The sequence below is a fragment of the Peromyscus leucopus genome, chromosome 4 (assembly GCF_004664715.2).
Source record: "Peromyscus leucopus breed LL Stock chromosome 4, UCI_PerLeu_2.1, whole genome shotgun sequence".
Classification (NCBI taxonomy): Eukaryota; Metazoa; Chordata; class Mammalia; order Rodentia; family Cricetidae; genus Peromyscus; species Peromyscus leucopus.
In genome coordinates, this window is record NC_051066.1 from 11,752,515 (window position 1) to 11,768,748 (window position 16,234).

At 56.6% G+C, this 16,234-nt stretch overlaps 1 protein-coding gene across 1 annotated transcript in view; it reads right to left on the reverse strand.

The window, feature by feature from the left end:
• Nucleotides 1-2,985: 2,985 nt before the first annotated feature.
• Rxra (retinoid X receptor alpha) overlaps nucleotides 2,986-16,234 on the reverse strand; it is a 90,597-nt gene continuing 77,348 nt past the window's right edge. The window contains exons 6-10 of the mRNA XM_028883366.2: nucleotides 13,745-13,874; nucleotides 11,911-12,043; nucleotides 9,919-10,010; nucleotides 8,381-8,486; nucleotides 2,986-6,458 (exon numbers count right to left, since the gene is read on the reverse strand). Of these exons, the coding sequence (XP_028739199.1) occupies nucleotides 6,311-6,458; nucleotides 8,381-8,486; nucleotides 9,919-10,010; nucleotides 11,911-12,043; nucleotides 13,745-13,874 (609 nt within the window). The 3' untranslated portion in view covers nucleotides 2,986-6,310. The remainder of the gene's footprint in view (nucleotides 6,459-8,380; nucleotides 8,487-9,918; nucleotides 10,011-11,910; nucleotides 12,044-13,744; nucleotides 13,875-16,234) is intronic.

The following is a 16,234-nucleotide window of genomic DNA, read 5'->3' on the forward strand; positions in this document are numbered from 1 at the left end:
GAGGGATAGAAGGGAAAGGTGAGGGGGAGGGAAGGAGGGGGAGAGGGGGAGGGAAGGAAGGGAGGGAGGGATAGAGAGGGGAGCTACCAAGCTTCTCCACAGTCCCCAAGCTTCCTCTCACTTGACCTCCTCAGGCAGCTCTGATCTGTCCTTAGATTGCCAAGACTCACTGTTCACCTTCGAGAGTGCCATGATGCCTCATTTTCATGATCCTTCTCCTAGTAGGGAAGAGCAATGGTGCCCTTTCCTGGGACCTGGGCCCATAGCCCTCATTTTCTCCACGGGGGAATCTCAGAGCTGGTATCTGAGTCTCCAGTGGCAGCTTCAGATCTTCTTTACACCAGCAGAAGAGCAAGTGGTCCCTGTAGACCGTCTCCCAGGTGACTAGGACCCGTTACCAGGGCCCTGGGCATGGGGACCCTGTCCTTATCAGAGAAAACAGGCCCATGGTGGGTCCTGCTGCCAATCAAGCACGGCTGGTACAATGAGCCCAGCCTTGCACACAGTCCACTCACCAGAGTCCTGTTGAACATTGCAGAGGCTACAACCCTGCGGAGGCCTGCGCTCAGCGGCACGGTGAACTGACTCAGGACTGGCCAGCACCCAGAGCACTCTAACAACAGGGGTAGAGTGCATTTCATTGCACAAGGCCCTGGGGGACCAGAGGACCCAGGAGGGAATCGGCCTTGTGCAGACATTTTTTCCAGCAGGGGGCAGTGCCACCTCATATTTGGGAACTAGCTGTGAAGCTGTCAGTCCTGGGCCACCCAGCATATCCTCCACAGCCTCGGACTTCTAATCTACCTTGGCATAGCCTTCAGGCAGCCTCTTTGCCCTCAGGGGCTCTCAAAGGACTGGCAAGCTGGGCTCTCAACTGTGACCCTCAGAGCCTCTCCTGGCATTTCTCCAGGCCTCTGTATCAGATGACCATGCACTCCTTCATTCTAAACTGAAGTGATAGCCAGCATGCACTTCCCTCTGGGAATCACCACATGTCCCCTGACTCCCTTCTCTGCCTTGACCCCTACCTTCCCAACTTTCCTGACATGCATTAGCATTGCATGGCACTGCTGTCCTCAGGCCTGGAGACAGGGCTAGCCCCATTTGCTCCAAGATTCATCCACCACCACCACCACTACCACCCAACTCTTTTTACCATTATTTCTTGTTGATGGGAAAGTCTGTTCTTTCCTGTCCCTCAGCTCCTGGTTTGAGGCTTAGGACCAGAGAAAGAAAATGGGGGTTTGGTGATATCCCAGCCAAACATCATGTGTCCCCAGACCTGAGGCCCTGCCCCCACCCTGGCCTCTCATGTTACACAGCCCCAGAGGCTGGCTCAGCCTGCCACTGCCCGATTCTGCTGCTGATAAACTTATCAAGCCCAGCATCTCTGGTCCAGAGGGACTGCCCTGAGCAGGCATTGCCATGGCAACCAGAGGCAGCAAGGAGGCCTTAGACCAGGTTGCCAAGTGATGCCGGCAGGCAGCCTGGGTCTGCTCGGCTGGTAGAGCATTCTGTAGTACTAGGTCCCTGGAGGTGGTCAGTTCCATGTACCACCCCAGGGAGACCCGAGCTAGGGCCAGCCCTGCCCCGCCTGGACTCACTTGCCTTAGTCCCCTCTAATCCCGTCACCTGTGGGTCACTAAAAACCAGCACTGTCCTTTCTGCATTTGTTTCCTTTCCTAGTTGTCACCTTGCTCCCTGCCCCGACCCGAAGCCTCTTGCAGGGTCCCTTGTCCTCTCTAAGGACAGACTTCTGTGGACGGGTACGGGCCAACAGAAAACTGACCTGGCTTCTAATCCTTGGCGAGGTCAGACCAGAGAGCGTAAGGAAGCTGAGACAAGTCTCCACTTCTCAGAGGTGACCCCCTTTCCAGACCAAGGAACGGGCCAGCATGATCCTTGGGCAAAAAAAAAAAGAATGTATCACAGAGGACCAGAGTGGGCTGGCAGAAGGGCTATACTCACCCCAGGGCATCAGGCAGGCAGCTCAGTGATTCAGGGACCCTCCAGGTCCCCTACCTCTGGACTGCCAGAGGTTCACGTTGATCCTGGGGGATGGTACTGGCTCTAACCAGGGGAAGACCTGGCTCAGGACCAAGACCCTCTGGTCAGCAGCACCTTAGTCAAGGGGGGAAATGCATCTTACAAGGTCTCACTGACAATCAGGGACTTGGGGGAGGCTATCTCAGGGGCAGCAGTTTTTGTTCGCAGGCCTAAGGAAGCGGGAACGGCAGTGTGAAGGTCCCGAATCCCAGTATGTTGGGCCCAGCTTCCCACTGCCCTCTATGGCCAAGCGGGGAACTTTCGGGGTGTTGCAGGATACGTGTGTGAAAGCGCACATGTGATGGTGTAGTCCTAGGAAGGAACTTCAAGGAGCCTGGTCCTGCAGGCCGACAGCCAGCAGCTAGAGACAGGTGTCCATCATCACAAGGCCCCTCGGGTCCTGCTCCCAGCCCAGAGGTACCCAGTGCCTCCCAGGAGTAAAGTTATCTGGATAGAGGGGCATGAGATGACAGGGCAGTGTCACCAAACTTGGGGGCAGAGGCAGCCCAACCTGCAGACAGCATGGAGACAAAGGGCATTTATCACATGAGATGGCACAGATGGGGGGGTTGTTAACCTGTAATTAATCGGGCAGTTAGATGACATCACGTATCTGGGGCCCTCCGTGTGAACCTCCTGCCCACTCCAGCCAGCAGAGGTAGGCGCAGGGAGGCCAGGGCTGGGCAGGCATCAACACACGGTCCTCGCAGGTGTCCACAAGCTGGTGCTCATGGACTGGGGAGGGCTTTGTAGAGGCCTCGTCCAGGCCCCAGGTTCCAGAGGAGAGCATCACAGCAGAGCAGACATTGGAAGAGAAGACCCCATCCAGAGGGTGTAGGCAGAATGGGGAATGCTGGGAAATGGAGCTGACCACATACCCTCCCACTCACTGCCCAGTGTGTCTGCAACTCCCAAGACAGGACACCCCAACACAGCACAGATGAGAACCGAATGGAGATATATTTTGAAACGCTCATATTTGTCTCTCCTCTCAATGTTTTTCTGTTTCTTTTCTACAATCCTGAGACTGCTGTTCATCAACCCCCAGCGTCTGCGCCACAATGTCCCAGAGAGCAGTTACGCAGGGAAGTCATTTCACAGTCAGACGAGCTGCAGCGAGGCCGGCAGGCAGGCAGGCACCGAGGAGAGAGCAAGGTTGTTCAAATCGCCAAGAAGGGGAAGGAAACCCTGCTGGTTGCGGCCCTCCCTCCCATCAAAGGAAGTGTCTGTCTGGGCTGTTCTCACGAGTGTTCAGCCTCCTTGCCAGGGCCTCCTCTGCTATCTCAGCGTCCAGGTGTCCCAACGCTTCTCGACACTCAAAGCAGAAACAAAACAGGTCCCCCGCCATGCCATCCAGTTTACATGAGGGATAAAATTACATTTGTACAAAAATAGATTCATTTACCCTTCCCGGTGCGTTAAACATTCCTCCATCTTTACTCCCTGCGGACGCGGCATCCTCCTCCCCACAGTGGCCGCGTATCCCAGCTAAGGCATGGCTAGAGATCAGGGCACTCCAGCCCTGCAGCATCTGAAAATAGATGCATCCCCTGCCTCCAGAGTCACCAGGGCCCGACTTCCCCGACAGAAGGGGACCTCAGGTCCTTGCTCACAAGAAGCAAATGTACAGGAAAACAGGAAAGTCTTGACTTAAGAGGACATAAAGCATCGGTGACTGTGCCGCATCTCCGTCACTGGTGTGCAACTTCTGCAGTCTCTGCACAGCACATCCGTGTTCACAACACACCAGGTCACAAGCCACAATCTGTGATGGTGACGGCAACTGATTAGCCATTGGTTGCCTGCTCCAGCCAGGTCTTCTGGGGTCCCAGGGGAGGGGGCTCAGGTGTCCCTTGGCATTGTCACCAAATAGCCTAGTATCCGTGGGAATGCTGGAATTTGGAAAGCTGAGGGTGTGGGGCCAAATCCCCTCAGTGACTGCGGTTTCAGGGTGACACAGGCCAGAGCTGCCTCAGGCTCTGTGCTCACACTCCGCCCTGCACAGCCATAGGAGCCCAAATGAATCTCCAAGCAGGGTGGTGACAGATGAGGACTATGGTCCAGAAGCAGCCGTATGGACAGCATATGACCATCGGTGGCAGCTGTTATCCAACCGGGCTGAGGTGGGGATGGGTGCGGGGTGGCCAATGAGCTGACATTAGTGCTATCTTTAGAAAATTAAAGATTGTCCCACCAAAATAATAATAACAATAATAATTACAATCACCTTAATTGAGCCAGATTGGTAACATGACTAAAGGTCTAGTTAAATGAACCCAATTCTCTCCTTAGTGACATCACGTCCACACCTCCCCTGCAAACAAACAGCACTGTACACGCCATGATGGTGACAATGAGACTAAAGGAACAGGAAGCCTGCCAGGGAGTCTACGATGACAAGCAGTGGCAGGTAAGGCTATGTGGGCCAGCGGGGCTAGGGGCCATGGCCCCAAGTGCCTGAGAGCCAGCCAAGCCCAGACATGGCAGCATTCCAGAGTCAGCCCCAGGACTTTCTCCCCTGGAGCCACTGACCATCCTCAGTGGCACAGAACACAGAGCACAGCGTATAACGGGGCCAGCATGGACAATGGGAGCAGTGGTCTGCAGAAGGCACGATGCTGGGTGTGGACTGGGGAATCTGTACCCCTCTGCCTGGTTCTGCCACTCCCCAAAGGCTGCATAGAGTTTCTAGGAAAGCCTAGGAGAAGGGGCAGCTGGCCGGTCCTGGGAACTGGGAGGCCTCCCGTGCACATCTCTCAGGCCACCACACGGAGAGAGGGGGGTACGGGGAAGATGTTTCTGGAATCTTTTATAGGTGCCTCAGTTGGCTATGGTTGGGAACTTTGAAAAGGTCCTTCCTCATAGAGCCTATGAAACTGGCTCCTCCCATCCACTACCTCCAGGCCCATCCCCCTAGATGGCTGGTTCCATGAGGGCCTTCCCCTTCCACTGCTCTGCACCAATGGGAGACCGGCTATTGGGGAGGCAGTGTGGTCGTCCCCACTAAGGCACCTGCTCCTGACAAACCTAGGTCCCTGGGTCTCAGACTAGATCACGAAGACTGGGACCCAGAGAGGCTCTAGGCTGTTCAATTGGAGAGGCACACTCAGAGCCTGAGGTGAGCCACATGGACAGAGCAGAAGCCTAAGTCCGCAGCCTGCCACCTGAGCAGGTGTGACAGAGCCCTTGGGTAAGATTCTGGACACTGTCCACAGACAACACCATACCAAGAGGAGTCCCAGAAAGGCCTATCAGCATTCCTAACACAAGTGGCCAGTCCAAGAAGAGGCCCATGCGAGAACTCCACACAGAGCCAGGACACAGTCACCTTTCATGTCTGCATGGTTCAACCCCAAGTCCCTCTGGCCCTCTTTCAGGAAACTAGGCTACAACACTCCTCCCTTCCCTGAGCCTCAGGATGTCCAGTGTCCTACAAGAGGCCAGCAAAGGGATAGACAGCCCACGTGTTGCCCACAGGACCACTGAGTTGGAAACCCCATTTTACTTGAGCCAAGGGTAGCCCTCCAGGATGATCCTTGGCAGACCACAAAGGAAGCTCTGGACTAGGGAAAAGCCAGGCCACCACAGTCGGATAACCCTGGGTTGATGAGACATATGGTGGGGGACAGTGACACAAGAAGGAACTGGGCGGACATGACAGGGGACCTCCAACTCATGCAGCCTGCTTGCATTTTGCATTTTGAGGTGGTCCCAGAATCCTGCACAGTGGCTGTGGTGACATCTCAGGATATCTTTGGAAACAGGCTTTACAGGTTAGCTATGACCCAGGGGGGGTAGGACCTGCCCCTACCTGTTCCTTCTTGACCCTAGGTGTCTTCCCACCCTAGCTAGGTACTAAGACTCTGCACAGGCAAAGATGGGCCACTCCAAACAGAGGTGCCACGTGGGCATGTTGAGAACCAGAGACAGCAAACAGCAACTAGAACAAGACCCTCTCCCAGCTCTTGTGGCTCCAGGTGACAAAGATCCCCAGAAGCACCCCAAGCCCCTCAGGGTGACAGCAGGGTAGCCTAAGAGCATGTTGTGGGGAAGAGGGCTGACTCGGTCTCAACCAGCTCTGGCCACGGCCCTGGGCCAAAGGCAAGCAGTAACAAAGATGACGAGGACGGTGACGCATCTTTTGAGACCATAGGACACTGCACCCCAAAGGTCCACGTGGGCCAGCAGAAAGGGCAGGGACAGGGCTGGAGCTGAGCAGCTGTGTCCAGGCAGGGCGCAGGACTGGCGCACGGGTGGCAGGGGCCTAGGTGGTTTGATGCGGGGCCTCCAGCATCTCCATGAGGAAGGTGTCAATGGGCGTGTCCCCGATGAGCTTGAAGAAGAACAGGTGCTCCAGGCACTTGAGCCCGATGGAGCGCAGTGCGGGCAGGCGGAGCAGCAGCTTGGCGAACCTGCAGGATGGTAGAGAATAAGCACTGGCAAGGAGACCCGGCGGTGCTTCCCCTCTCTAGTGACCTGTAGCTTCCCTAGAGACCAGCGGAGTCCAGTGACCTGCGACCTGAACCGGGTCTGCCGAGGAAGCCGCCCGAGCTGACTGACCCTTGGGGAAGAAGATGGGGTAAGGAACTAGAGAAAGGAGGCTCCTTAGAGACAAAAGAGCACAGGAGCAGGGGGAGGGGAGGGGGAGGGGAGGGGGAGGGGAGGGGGAGGGGGGAGGGGAGGGGGAGGGGAGGGGGAGGGGGGAGGGGAGGGAGGGGAGGGGAGGGGGAGGGGAGGGGAGGGGAGGGGAGGGGAGGGGAGGGGCATCAAGATGCACAGGGCCCTGGCATGAAAGGAGCCAGTGGGAAGACTACTGTTGGCCAGGGCGGGCCTGACAGGGTTTGGGAGAGAGGTTACAAGTGTGGGCTTGCTCCATGGGCGATGGGGAGCCATAGCAAAAATGCAAGCAGGCAAGAGCATGAATGGAACTGTGCACCAGAGGGACCTCCGCAGGAACAGCTGTCCTTCTGGAAGCGGTGGGGCCTTCTTCCCAGGAGGCGGCAGCAGAGGATCTGTGGGCAGCCTCGCGGGGAACACGCATGGTACTCAGTGGGTGACTGAAAAGCCACAGGTGGGGACCTCCAGTGGAGGTGGAGCCAGTAGTGAGCTGGGGGATTCGCTGCTCCAGTAGGAATGCCAGCCTCCCACGAGCATCCCCAGCATGGTGTGCAGGTGCCCCCCCCCCAAAGGACTCTGTTGGGCTCCTAGGTCCTGGGGAGGCCCTTGGGTCCCTCTACTCTTGGAGTATCTCCCAGGCAAAAGACTGATAGGTACGGGAAAGGAGTCTAACAGCTCATGGAAGATGGACATCCAGGCCAATCGGCCATCGCAGACAGCAGAGGACAGTGTGGGGTGGGGACAGGACCTGGGGTCCCGCATGTGACCTCTGTGTCTGCTCGGGGGTCCCCCTATACACTGGAGGGGGCTCTGGGCCTCCTTAATTATTAACCATGTCTTTCACTTCCAGGGAGGAAGCCTTGTGGCTGGCTGCCCCACCATCCTCAGTTTAAAGGCACAAGCATAACTTGGAGGCTGGAGGGGAGCCAGAGAACAGGCTGTTTTCTGCTGAGCTGGCGAGATGGGCTAAGGCAGGAAGCCAGGAAAAACAAGCCGTTGCCACCCTCCTGTCCTCCTCCGGGAAGTTTCACTTTAAACCAAACCAGATGAGGGCTGAGCAGCAGTGTGGACAGTTAACTATGTGTGTGCCAGGCATCAAGATGGGTTAGTGTGCCCGTCTGCCCAGTCTTCCCACCCCCTCACACCCAGTCTGCAGGCTGGGAGGCTGCGAGATGCCCTACAAGGGAAGGAGCAGAAAGAGACACCAGACTGAATCCTGGGGATGCACCATTGCTCCTTCTGGACACCTACTGTGTGCCTAGCACTAGACTGCACAGCCAACACTGTGGACCTGACCGTGACCGTAGTTGCCAGTCTGCTTTAGGCACAATGAGAAAAGGTGCGTTCCAGCTTCAGCCATCTCCTCTGTACTCACAACTGTAAAGCACCTACATTGTGCCAGCATCTCCAGGCCTCTTAACAGGTTCATTTAATGGGTGAAGACCAGAAGGCTTTGTATTCATGAGCAGTGACAAAGCACCTACTCTGCACCAGGAATTAGACCAGTTCTCTCAATGGGGTAGAGGGGAAGGTGTGTTGTCCTCAGGGCCTGTGAGCCCGAGGGTGGCCTAGCTCCTGCTCAGAGCCTACAAAGCATCCCAAGCTGGACGTGTGGAGGACACCACTGCCTTGTGGCACAAAAAGGGCTTCAGAAATGGGTGTTTGAACCCAGGGGTGGAGGCAGGGGCCTGTCTGGGGTTGGAGAGGCGCAGCTCACCTGCCCGGCTGCTCCGGATACTTGTGTTTGCAATATGCCTCTAGTGATGCGTACACCTTCTCCCTCAGCGCCTCCACCTCGGCAGGGTTTGAAAGCCCCTTGGAGTCTGTGGAGAGAAGTGGCCTCAGGTCAGAGCCCCCAGGTTGCCTCCTAGCCACATGTAAACACAGCAGAGAGAGTATGTGGTGCACAGCTAGGTATGGCTGCCCTGCAGACTCGCAGCTCACAGCCCAGGGGGTGGACACTCTGGAGTCACGCCTCCGCTCTGCCACTTGAAAGCCAAGTGACCTCAAACCAGTGCCTTGACTTTTAGGGACTCAGTTTCCCTAATTTTTTTCCAGGTAGCCATGAGAGATAACCAACGTTTTCACTGCCCTTGGGCCCCACCCCACCGACAAGAAGAAAGCTGTAAGCCCATCGCTGAGGATCTCCCTGAGTCACACCCCATGAGCAGATGCCCTGGCAGCCCCTCCTCAGAGCCTAGACACCGGCCACAATCCAGGCTGCAGAAACGCCACAGTCATCAACATCACCAGGGCACAGTGTTCCAGAGCGAATGCCGAGCGTGGCCTGGGTCTGGGGACTCCTCGGACTTTGTCAGGTTCCTCCAGTTGACCTAGCTCCTGACAGTTCCTCTCTCTGCCCCACTACCCCAGGCCTAGATCTCTCTGGTTCCCCATGCCTCCAGCCAGGCCACACAGACCTAACCTGGGATCTCTGAGGCTGGAATTACAGCCTGGTAAGCAAGCTATCACGGGTAGAAGCCTGTGACACCATGGGCAGGGTGGATGAGCCCCGTCTGCCAAGCCTTAGCCCATATACCACCACCCCTTCTCCCACAGACAAGGATGAACTTTCAAACCCCAAAGCCCATGCATACCCCGCTATGCCAAGGGCCCCAGCCTCAGCAGCTCCCTAAGGTCTAGTCAGATCCACCCCCAACCCTGTGGGCCATCCCCCGAGTCCCTGAATCTCTTCCCCGGGATCCCACATTCTCAGCTATACTATGCTTCCATCACCAGGTGGAGTGGCCACTGGTGGCATCTGTCACCACCCAGAGCTGCGAGCACAGGCCTGGCCCACTGCTCGCACTACAGCCTCCCATGCATGGCGCCGCACAGAAGACACTGTCTCAGCTGTGACAGAAACAGCTTGGAGGCCTTGAGTACTGTGGCTCCAGAACCACGGAAAGGACTTGCTGTCCTCAGGCGGCTGCTCTCTCCCAACCCCAAACACGCTGGAAGCCAAGGCTCGAGACAGTACTGGCTGCCCCTAAGGACACCTAACAGGATGGACTGATCACCAGCCCCATCCTGGGAGCTCACTGTGACAGAAGATCACTGTGGACAGCAGAGCCCACAAGGCTCAGCCGGAGACCAGGAATGCCAAGGGAGTACCACCTGAGCCTCTCAGTTAAGTCTCAAGAGAAGTGGAGGCACAGGACTGCTGTCGTGACGGGGACACGGGGCCCTGAAGGTCAAAGCATGAACTGGGACGACGCGGGTGCCCTGGCCACACAGGAGGCGGGAGGGCCATACCGGGGTTGAAGAGGACAATGGCACGCAGGCAGCCCAGCTCCGTCTTGTCCATCTGCATGTCACGCATCTTAGACACCAGCTCTGTTAGCACCCTGCAGGAAAAAGCGGGTGCCAAGGGCCACATTAGACACATCCTTACCGGGGCTCCACCAGGGGAGACCCACTGCACTCCTAGGATGCCCAGGGTACACCAAGGGTAGCTGGATGCACTGGGCTGGTCAGGGCCATAGGAAAGAAGCATTACCATGAGCCCACAGTTCTTTGGAGGGTGGGGTCCTCCATCACCCCAAGGCTGTCTGGGAATCTGAGCCCGGAGGAGGAACCCCAAGACTGCTGAGCCAAGAAGTGCTGTGACGAGATCTCCTGCTCTGTGGTCATCCATGGTCGCCCTGCATTCACAGCTGTTTCCCTTAGCTTCAGGTTAGACTTTCCTCTGAGACAAAGCCCCTTGGTAGGAGTCACTTCTCATCACCAGACACCACATGGCCTCCTCAGCAAGACAGGGACCCCTCCCAAGGGCCTTCAAGTGTCCTTAGTCCACTCAACACACATGGAGTCTGGAGGGATCCTAGGCCCCAGTCCCATGTCAGCCACCCTGAGCAAGAGTCTCTCTGACCTCATAGCGAGGGGGAGTCCTGCCACCGAGGCTGAGACTCCACACTCCGCTCACTTTGACAGAGCTAGGAGCTCTCCAGCCACCACCTGGGACCCCCAGAAAATACAAGCCCCCAGCACTGTCGCTCCAGGACTACATTTCCCAAAACCAGACTCAAGAGGGCTAGAGCCCCAATACCCTCGCCTGTGGAGCAGCCACAGAGGTAAGCTTGTCAAAGGCCCTGGGAAGGTTTGCACAGAGCCTGGCACTGGGCTGAGGTTAGCATCTGCCCCATACGTGGTCATAAACCTTTCAATACCACTACACTCTGTCTGTGTGTTCTAATTGGCCTTTTCCTGCCAAGAGCTCTGTCTGTGTACTGTCCCCTCTGCCCCAGAGAATGCTAGTGGGTGGCTTTGCTCACCTCCAACTTCAGGGCTCTAAAGCTCAGGGTTCATCTGCCGCACCCCCACCCCGCTCCCTCCTATGGGCTTGCTCATTCCTACTCATTGTCCAATGTCCCCTGTGTCATCCCCAGCTTCTAAACTTCAGCTGACAGAAATTGACATCCAGATCCCCAAAACACTGGAGTCTGGCATGGGCCCTCAGCTTGTACACAAGGGCTGGCCGTCCAGACAAAAGGGCAAGCAGCCATAGACCCTCACTGGGTGGGCATAAGCAAGATAGGCATTTCAGGAGAGGAACTGGGTAGAGGAGCCAGGTGGCCCTTGGACGTGGCTGCACTCCAGCCAGCCTGCTCCTTTGAGCGTGCTTCTGAGAAGCAGTTAAGGCACTTTCAGAGGCATGCATCCATGTCCTCTGGGGGTGTGAGGGGCAGCAGATCTGAAACACCAGTCACTCAGTGATAGTTCAGGGCACAGTTCACCCTGGGGCTACAGCACCCCTGCTTACGGCTGAGACGTGCCGAATGTTGACACTTTTAAACCGCACCAGCAGCATAATCTGTTTTTGTTAACCAGGTGCAGCTGTCCTTGCAGATACGCGATCACAAAGAAGGATGGCTGCCTGTGGCCTCAACTCCCCTGACACTGGACTCCACAGATGGCAGTCTCCACATGTCTGGCCCGCGTTTTCCACACTAACGTCTTTCCTACGCAGAGGCTGTGCCCAGAAGAAACTAAAGGCCGGTCCCAAAAAAGACAGCCCCACCCCACCTACCTGTTGAAGACGGTCCAACTACTGAAGAGGGCACCCACCCCACCTACCCGTGGAATACAATGCATACTTAGTCAACTGGTCAAAGATGGTCCCCAACCCATCTACCCATCAAAGATGATGCTACACCACTCATACGATGAAGATGGCATCCACTCCACCTACTTATCAAAGATGGTACCTACCCTGCCCACCTACCAAAGACAGTGCCGCCCACCCACCTGTCAAAGATGGCGCCCACCCCAGCACTGTGAGCACTGTTCCGGTGTACATGCAGGCCAGTGGCAAGGAGGATCCCGTCTTTCACAGCTATGGAGCGGTGGGAGAAGGAGGCAATAAGCAACTCGTTCCAGCCTGCGGGGAGAAGACATCTGGTCACTCTGCTGTTTCCATGACCCCCATCACTGTCCTTTGCCCTCACCTCTGGAAGCAGCATGTTCCAGACCCATCTCTCTCCACACCCAAGCCAAGGCTTCCAAAGTGGGACCCCAGTAAGTGTTACCTAGAGAAAGGCTCCCAAGCACCTATGTATGAGCAACGCCTCTTCCTTCTAGCAAGTACACGGGCAATGTGTCAGCCCCGAGAAGTCCTGCACCAAGCACACCCTCTAACAATTTCAGGGCATGGAAGCTTCTTTCTGCACATGAGAAGGGCTTGTGCCTTGGAGGACTTGGGAGAACTCCCAAAGACTTCCCTTGGGGATGGCACTGCCAGTCTGGGCCATGTGAAATGGCACAAGAGCTGAGAGCTGAGAAGGAAAGTCACCTGGGAGCCGTGTATCCCAGGCTCCAGTGCTGACGAACCAGAGCTGTTGTGCAAAACACTACAAAGGGGCCTGGGGGAGAGAGATAAGGAGACGACTCTGCACAAACAGCCGGGACCCCTTGACAGGGCAGCACATGCGCCTTCTCAACACCAGCTATTCCAGAAACTGCCTGTGTCCTGAGACCCCAGGCCCCACAGTTCCCCTCTCATGTCTGCAAGCCGATATGGACACACTGACCCATTTTGCAAGGGGGAAACTGAGGCAGTCAGCACTTGAGAGGGGGTGTGATATGCCTCTTGCCACAGGTTCAACCAACTTGGATCCTGGCGATCACTCCCAGAAACATGACCTCAGGGACCCCACAAGAGCACATGGGACAAACTCTGTCCATCTCATATCTAGGCATCTGAGCCCTACACTGACCAGGTCACCTGAGGCTCCAACCTAGGGCTGTCCCTTCTATGTGGGTTGGTATGCCTCAGTGGCTAGGGCAAAGACCTGGACAGTTGTGTCCCTGCTGGACAGAATGCTTCCCAGAGCCTCAGAGGAGCCTGTGTTCACAAAGTGGGTCACACACCTCATCCCCAAGGGAACAAGCCCACCCAGGCAGAGGCAAACATGGCAGGATCCATCTTGCTCATCTCAGCAAACCACGCCCACCAACAGATCTTTTTAGGGGGAAGGCAGCAAGGTTGGGACCTGTGTGAGCCTCACCCTAAGCAAGCAGCTTCCAAAACATTCCATGATGTACAGGGACTCATCTATGGCTCATTTTATCTACTGGGGTGGGCTGAGCTATGGCTGAGCGCCCTTGGTGCAAGCAGAAAAATGGTCTCCAGGGCCCTTCACGAGAGGTGAGGCAGGTGTCAACTGTCACCACAGCTCTGTAGAGAGCAGGAGCCGCAGACGCCATTCTAAACGTATCCCCATCTCTCCACAGGCAGGAACCTGAGCTAGGGATCCCAACCTTGGCACCCCTACTGGTCACTTGGTGGAATCTAAGCAGCAGTCACCAATGCCCCTTTAACCACTAAGGAAGATCGGGACAGCCTGCACAGCTAGCCCCATCCCAAGTTCCAAGGCTGTACACTCCTACCCGGCAGAGTCCCCTTCGCTGAGTATGAGAGACACTGCTTATGCTCCATACACTTGCATCAAGACCTCTGCTCAGCAAAGGACCTGCAGCTCCCAAAGTGGCAAGGCCGCAGAGGTGACACAGACCTGGTGTGCTCTCAGCAGGAGTGATGCCCACCCCACCACTTGTAGCCTCCCCCGGCCTGGCCACTCACCTGCCCGTAGCAGGATGACCTGGTCGTCCAGAGGCAGCTCAGAGAAGTGCGGGATCCTCTTGGCCCACTCCACAAGAGTGAAGAGCTGCTTGTCTGCCGCTTGACAGATGTTGGTAACAGGGTCATTTGGCTAGAGTGGAGGAAGGACACCAATCAAGCCTCATGCCACTGGTATACTGAAAGAACAACCCTGCCCGCCCCCAAACACCCATGGGGCGGAGTCCCAGAATCCACATCCCAACCCCTGGCATCTGAAACCTGGCACAACGAAAAGATTTTGAAGAAGAGACGCGATTATAATACCAAGGATGGGGAACGGCCCTGGCTTAATGGAGCTGGACTAGTATCATGCCAGAGGTCATCAGAAGTAGGGGGCTCAGAGTCTGAAGGGGTGAAAAGCAGATTAGGGGACATGGCTGACCAGAAGCTGGCAGGAGCCCTAGCCAGGGAGCTAGAGACCTCCAAATGCAGGAAAGGCAGGATGAGTGAGTGAGTCCTGCCAATGCCCTAACTGGTACCCACCAGGACAATACAGGGTCACATAGCTCAATGGCTGAAGATAATAGACTGTACCCCAGAAACCACTGGGTTTGTGGCAATTTGTTGGCGCAGCCCATACCCCCGAAGAAGAGAAACAGATATGGGAAAGGGACCATGTAACAGGCAGGTGAGGGAGCTGAGGTAGGGCCAGATCCCACTTCTTAAGGTAACAGTAGCCCACCCAGGAGAGACGTTTTTAACAGACGTGCAAGTGGAAGCTTGGAGCCAGCCCATGCTTGGTCCAGATTCCAAGTCACAGGCAGAGGTGGCATGTCACTAGAAGCCTTCCGAAAGTTCTGCCCAGAAGAGGGGCACCCAGTCCTTCTGGGTGAGGGGGCTCAGCTGAGTCTTACAGTAGGCTGGGAAGCATATCCCAGTGCCTGGCAGGTGGGCTATGGCCATGGCCCTCTGATCTCCAAAGTGTGGTAGGTAATAGTACCCAAGAACAGGGTACAGGATGCCTGGCTTTGAAAACAGAAGAGGCGAGCATCAGAAGAGGGAGAATCGCCTGCCTCTGAAGGGCTTCAGCTGACAGAAACCATCTGGTCGGCAGTGACGTTCAGTCTAAACACCCAGCCCCGGGTGAAGGGCCTGTAGAGGGCTCAGTGAAAGGCAGTGACAAATCGGCTTCCCACTACTGGCCTGGCAGGACTGGCTGCGGAGGATGTCAGTACAGGATCCCCAGGACAGCGTCAAAAGGGATGGGAGACATCTCCCAGCCACACGACCCTCAGCAAACCTCAGAGGCCCACAGAGCCCCAGGACGACAGGCACTAGGCGCTCTGCTTAGCGCTCAGGCTGTCCACAGCCTGGCTCTGTCTGTCAGCCACAGGGGGGTTGCTCCACGGGTGTCTTCCTTGCCCACCACCTGCCAGGAAGCAGCCCCAAGGTGGGAGACAGCCAGTGCAGGGCCCTAAGCCAGCTGTGGGAATACATGGACCGGACGACAACAAGCCTCACACTCAAGCTCTGTGATCTCTGCCTTGCCCCAGGAAACAGCTCTCTCTGGCCGCCCTCTTGAATCCTAGATTTTCACAATGCCACTGGGAAAAAGAGCTCCAAGCTATGCCTGGGCTGACTGGGCCATCTGTCAGGACTGGACACAAGACTGGAGCAGAGGACCAGAGAGGGAAGGAGGGAGGTAGGCACTACACAGGTGTGAGGGCCCAAGTGGAGCAGGAACGGACTGGAGGGCTGCCTGGAGGGAGGGGCTGGGTGGGCTCGGGCTCTGCCCTCTCCACCCTCCTGCACAACTTCACTCCTCTGAGCTGACTCCACAGCAGACATTTAATGAGCTACTGCCTGCCAGGGAGGTGTGGCCACAAGACCACCCAGGCAGGGCCCAGAGGAGCAGCGGCCCATCTGCGAGGCTAGGTGCTGCCCATGCCAGCCTCCTTAGCTTGCGTCTGAGGGAAGGGCCACCAGGTCTACGTATGGATCAGCTCGAGGCCAGGCACAGGGGGCTGGGAGGACAGTGACCTTCCGCTGTGCGGCTCTGAAGACCTGAACCCCCACGGAAGGAGAGCAAAGAATGTCAGAGGACATCACCAACGACAGCCTTACTTGACAAAAGGAAACCTTAGTCACCCTTCCCAGCCCAGGCAACCACCCCTCGGATCCCATCCCACAAGACAGAGTCCTGAGGCTGCCCTCCCCTCCCTTCCAGGGTTGGTGAGAGGACTTGGGGGGACAGGACCCCAAACAGGACACTGGGCAGGTTCAAGTAGGCAATGTTTTCTGTGGTCTTCATGGGGGGAGCTGTCATAACACAGCCAGGGGTGGCTCCCCAAAAGAAGACTACCTGCAAGACCCTACACGGCTCCCCAGTAAGGCAGCCCTGGGCCTTAGACACAAGAGAAGTGGGTAACGGGGGCGGGGGGTGAGCGGTGATCCTGTCACGGGGCCTCATAGGTACACAAGAGGGGATCCCTACTCACAGACTACAGAGGG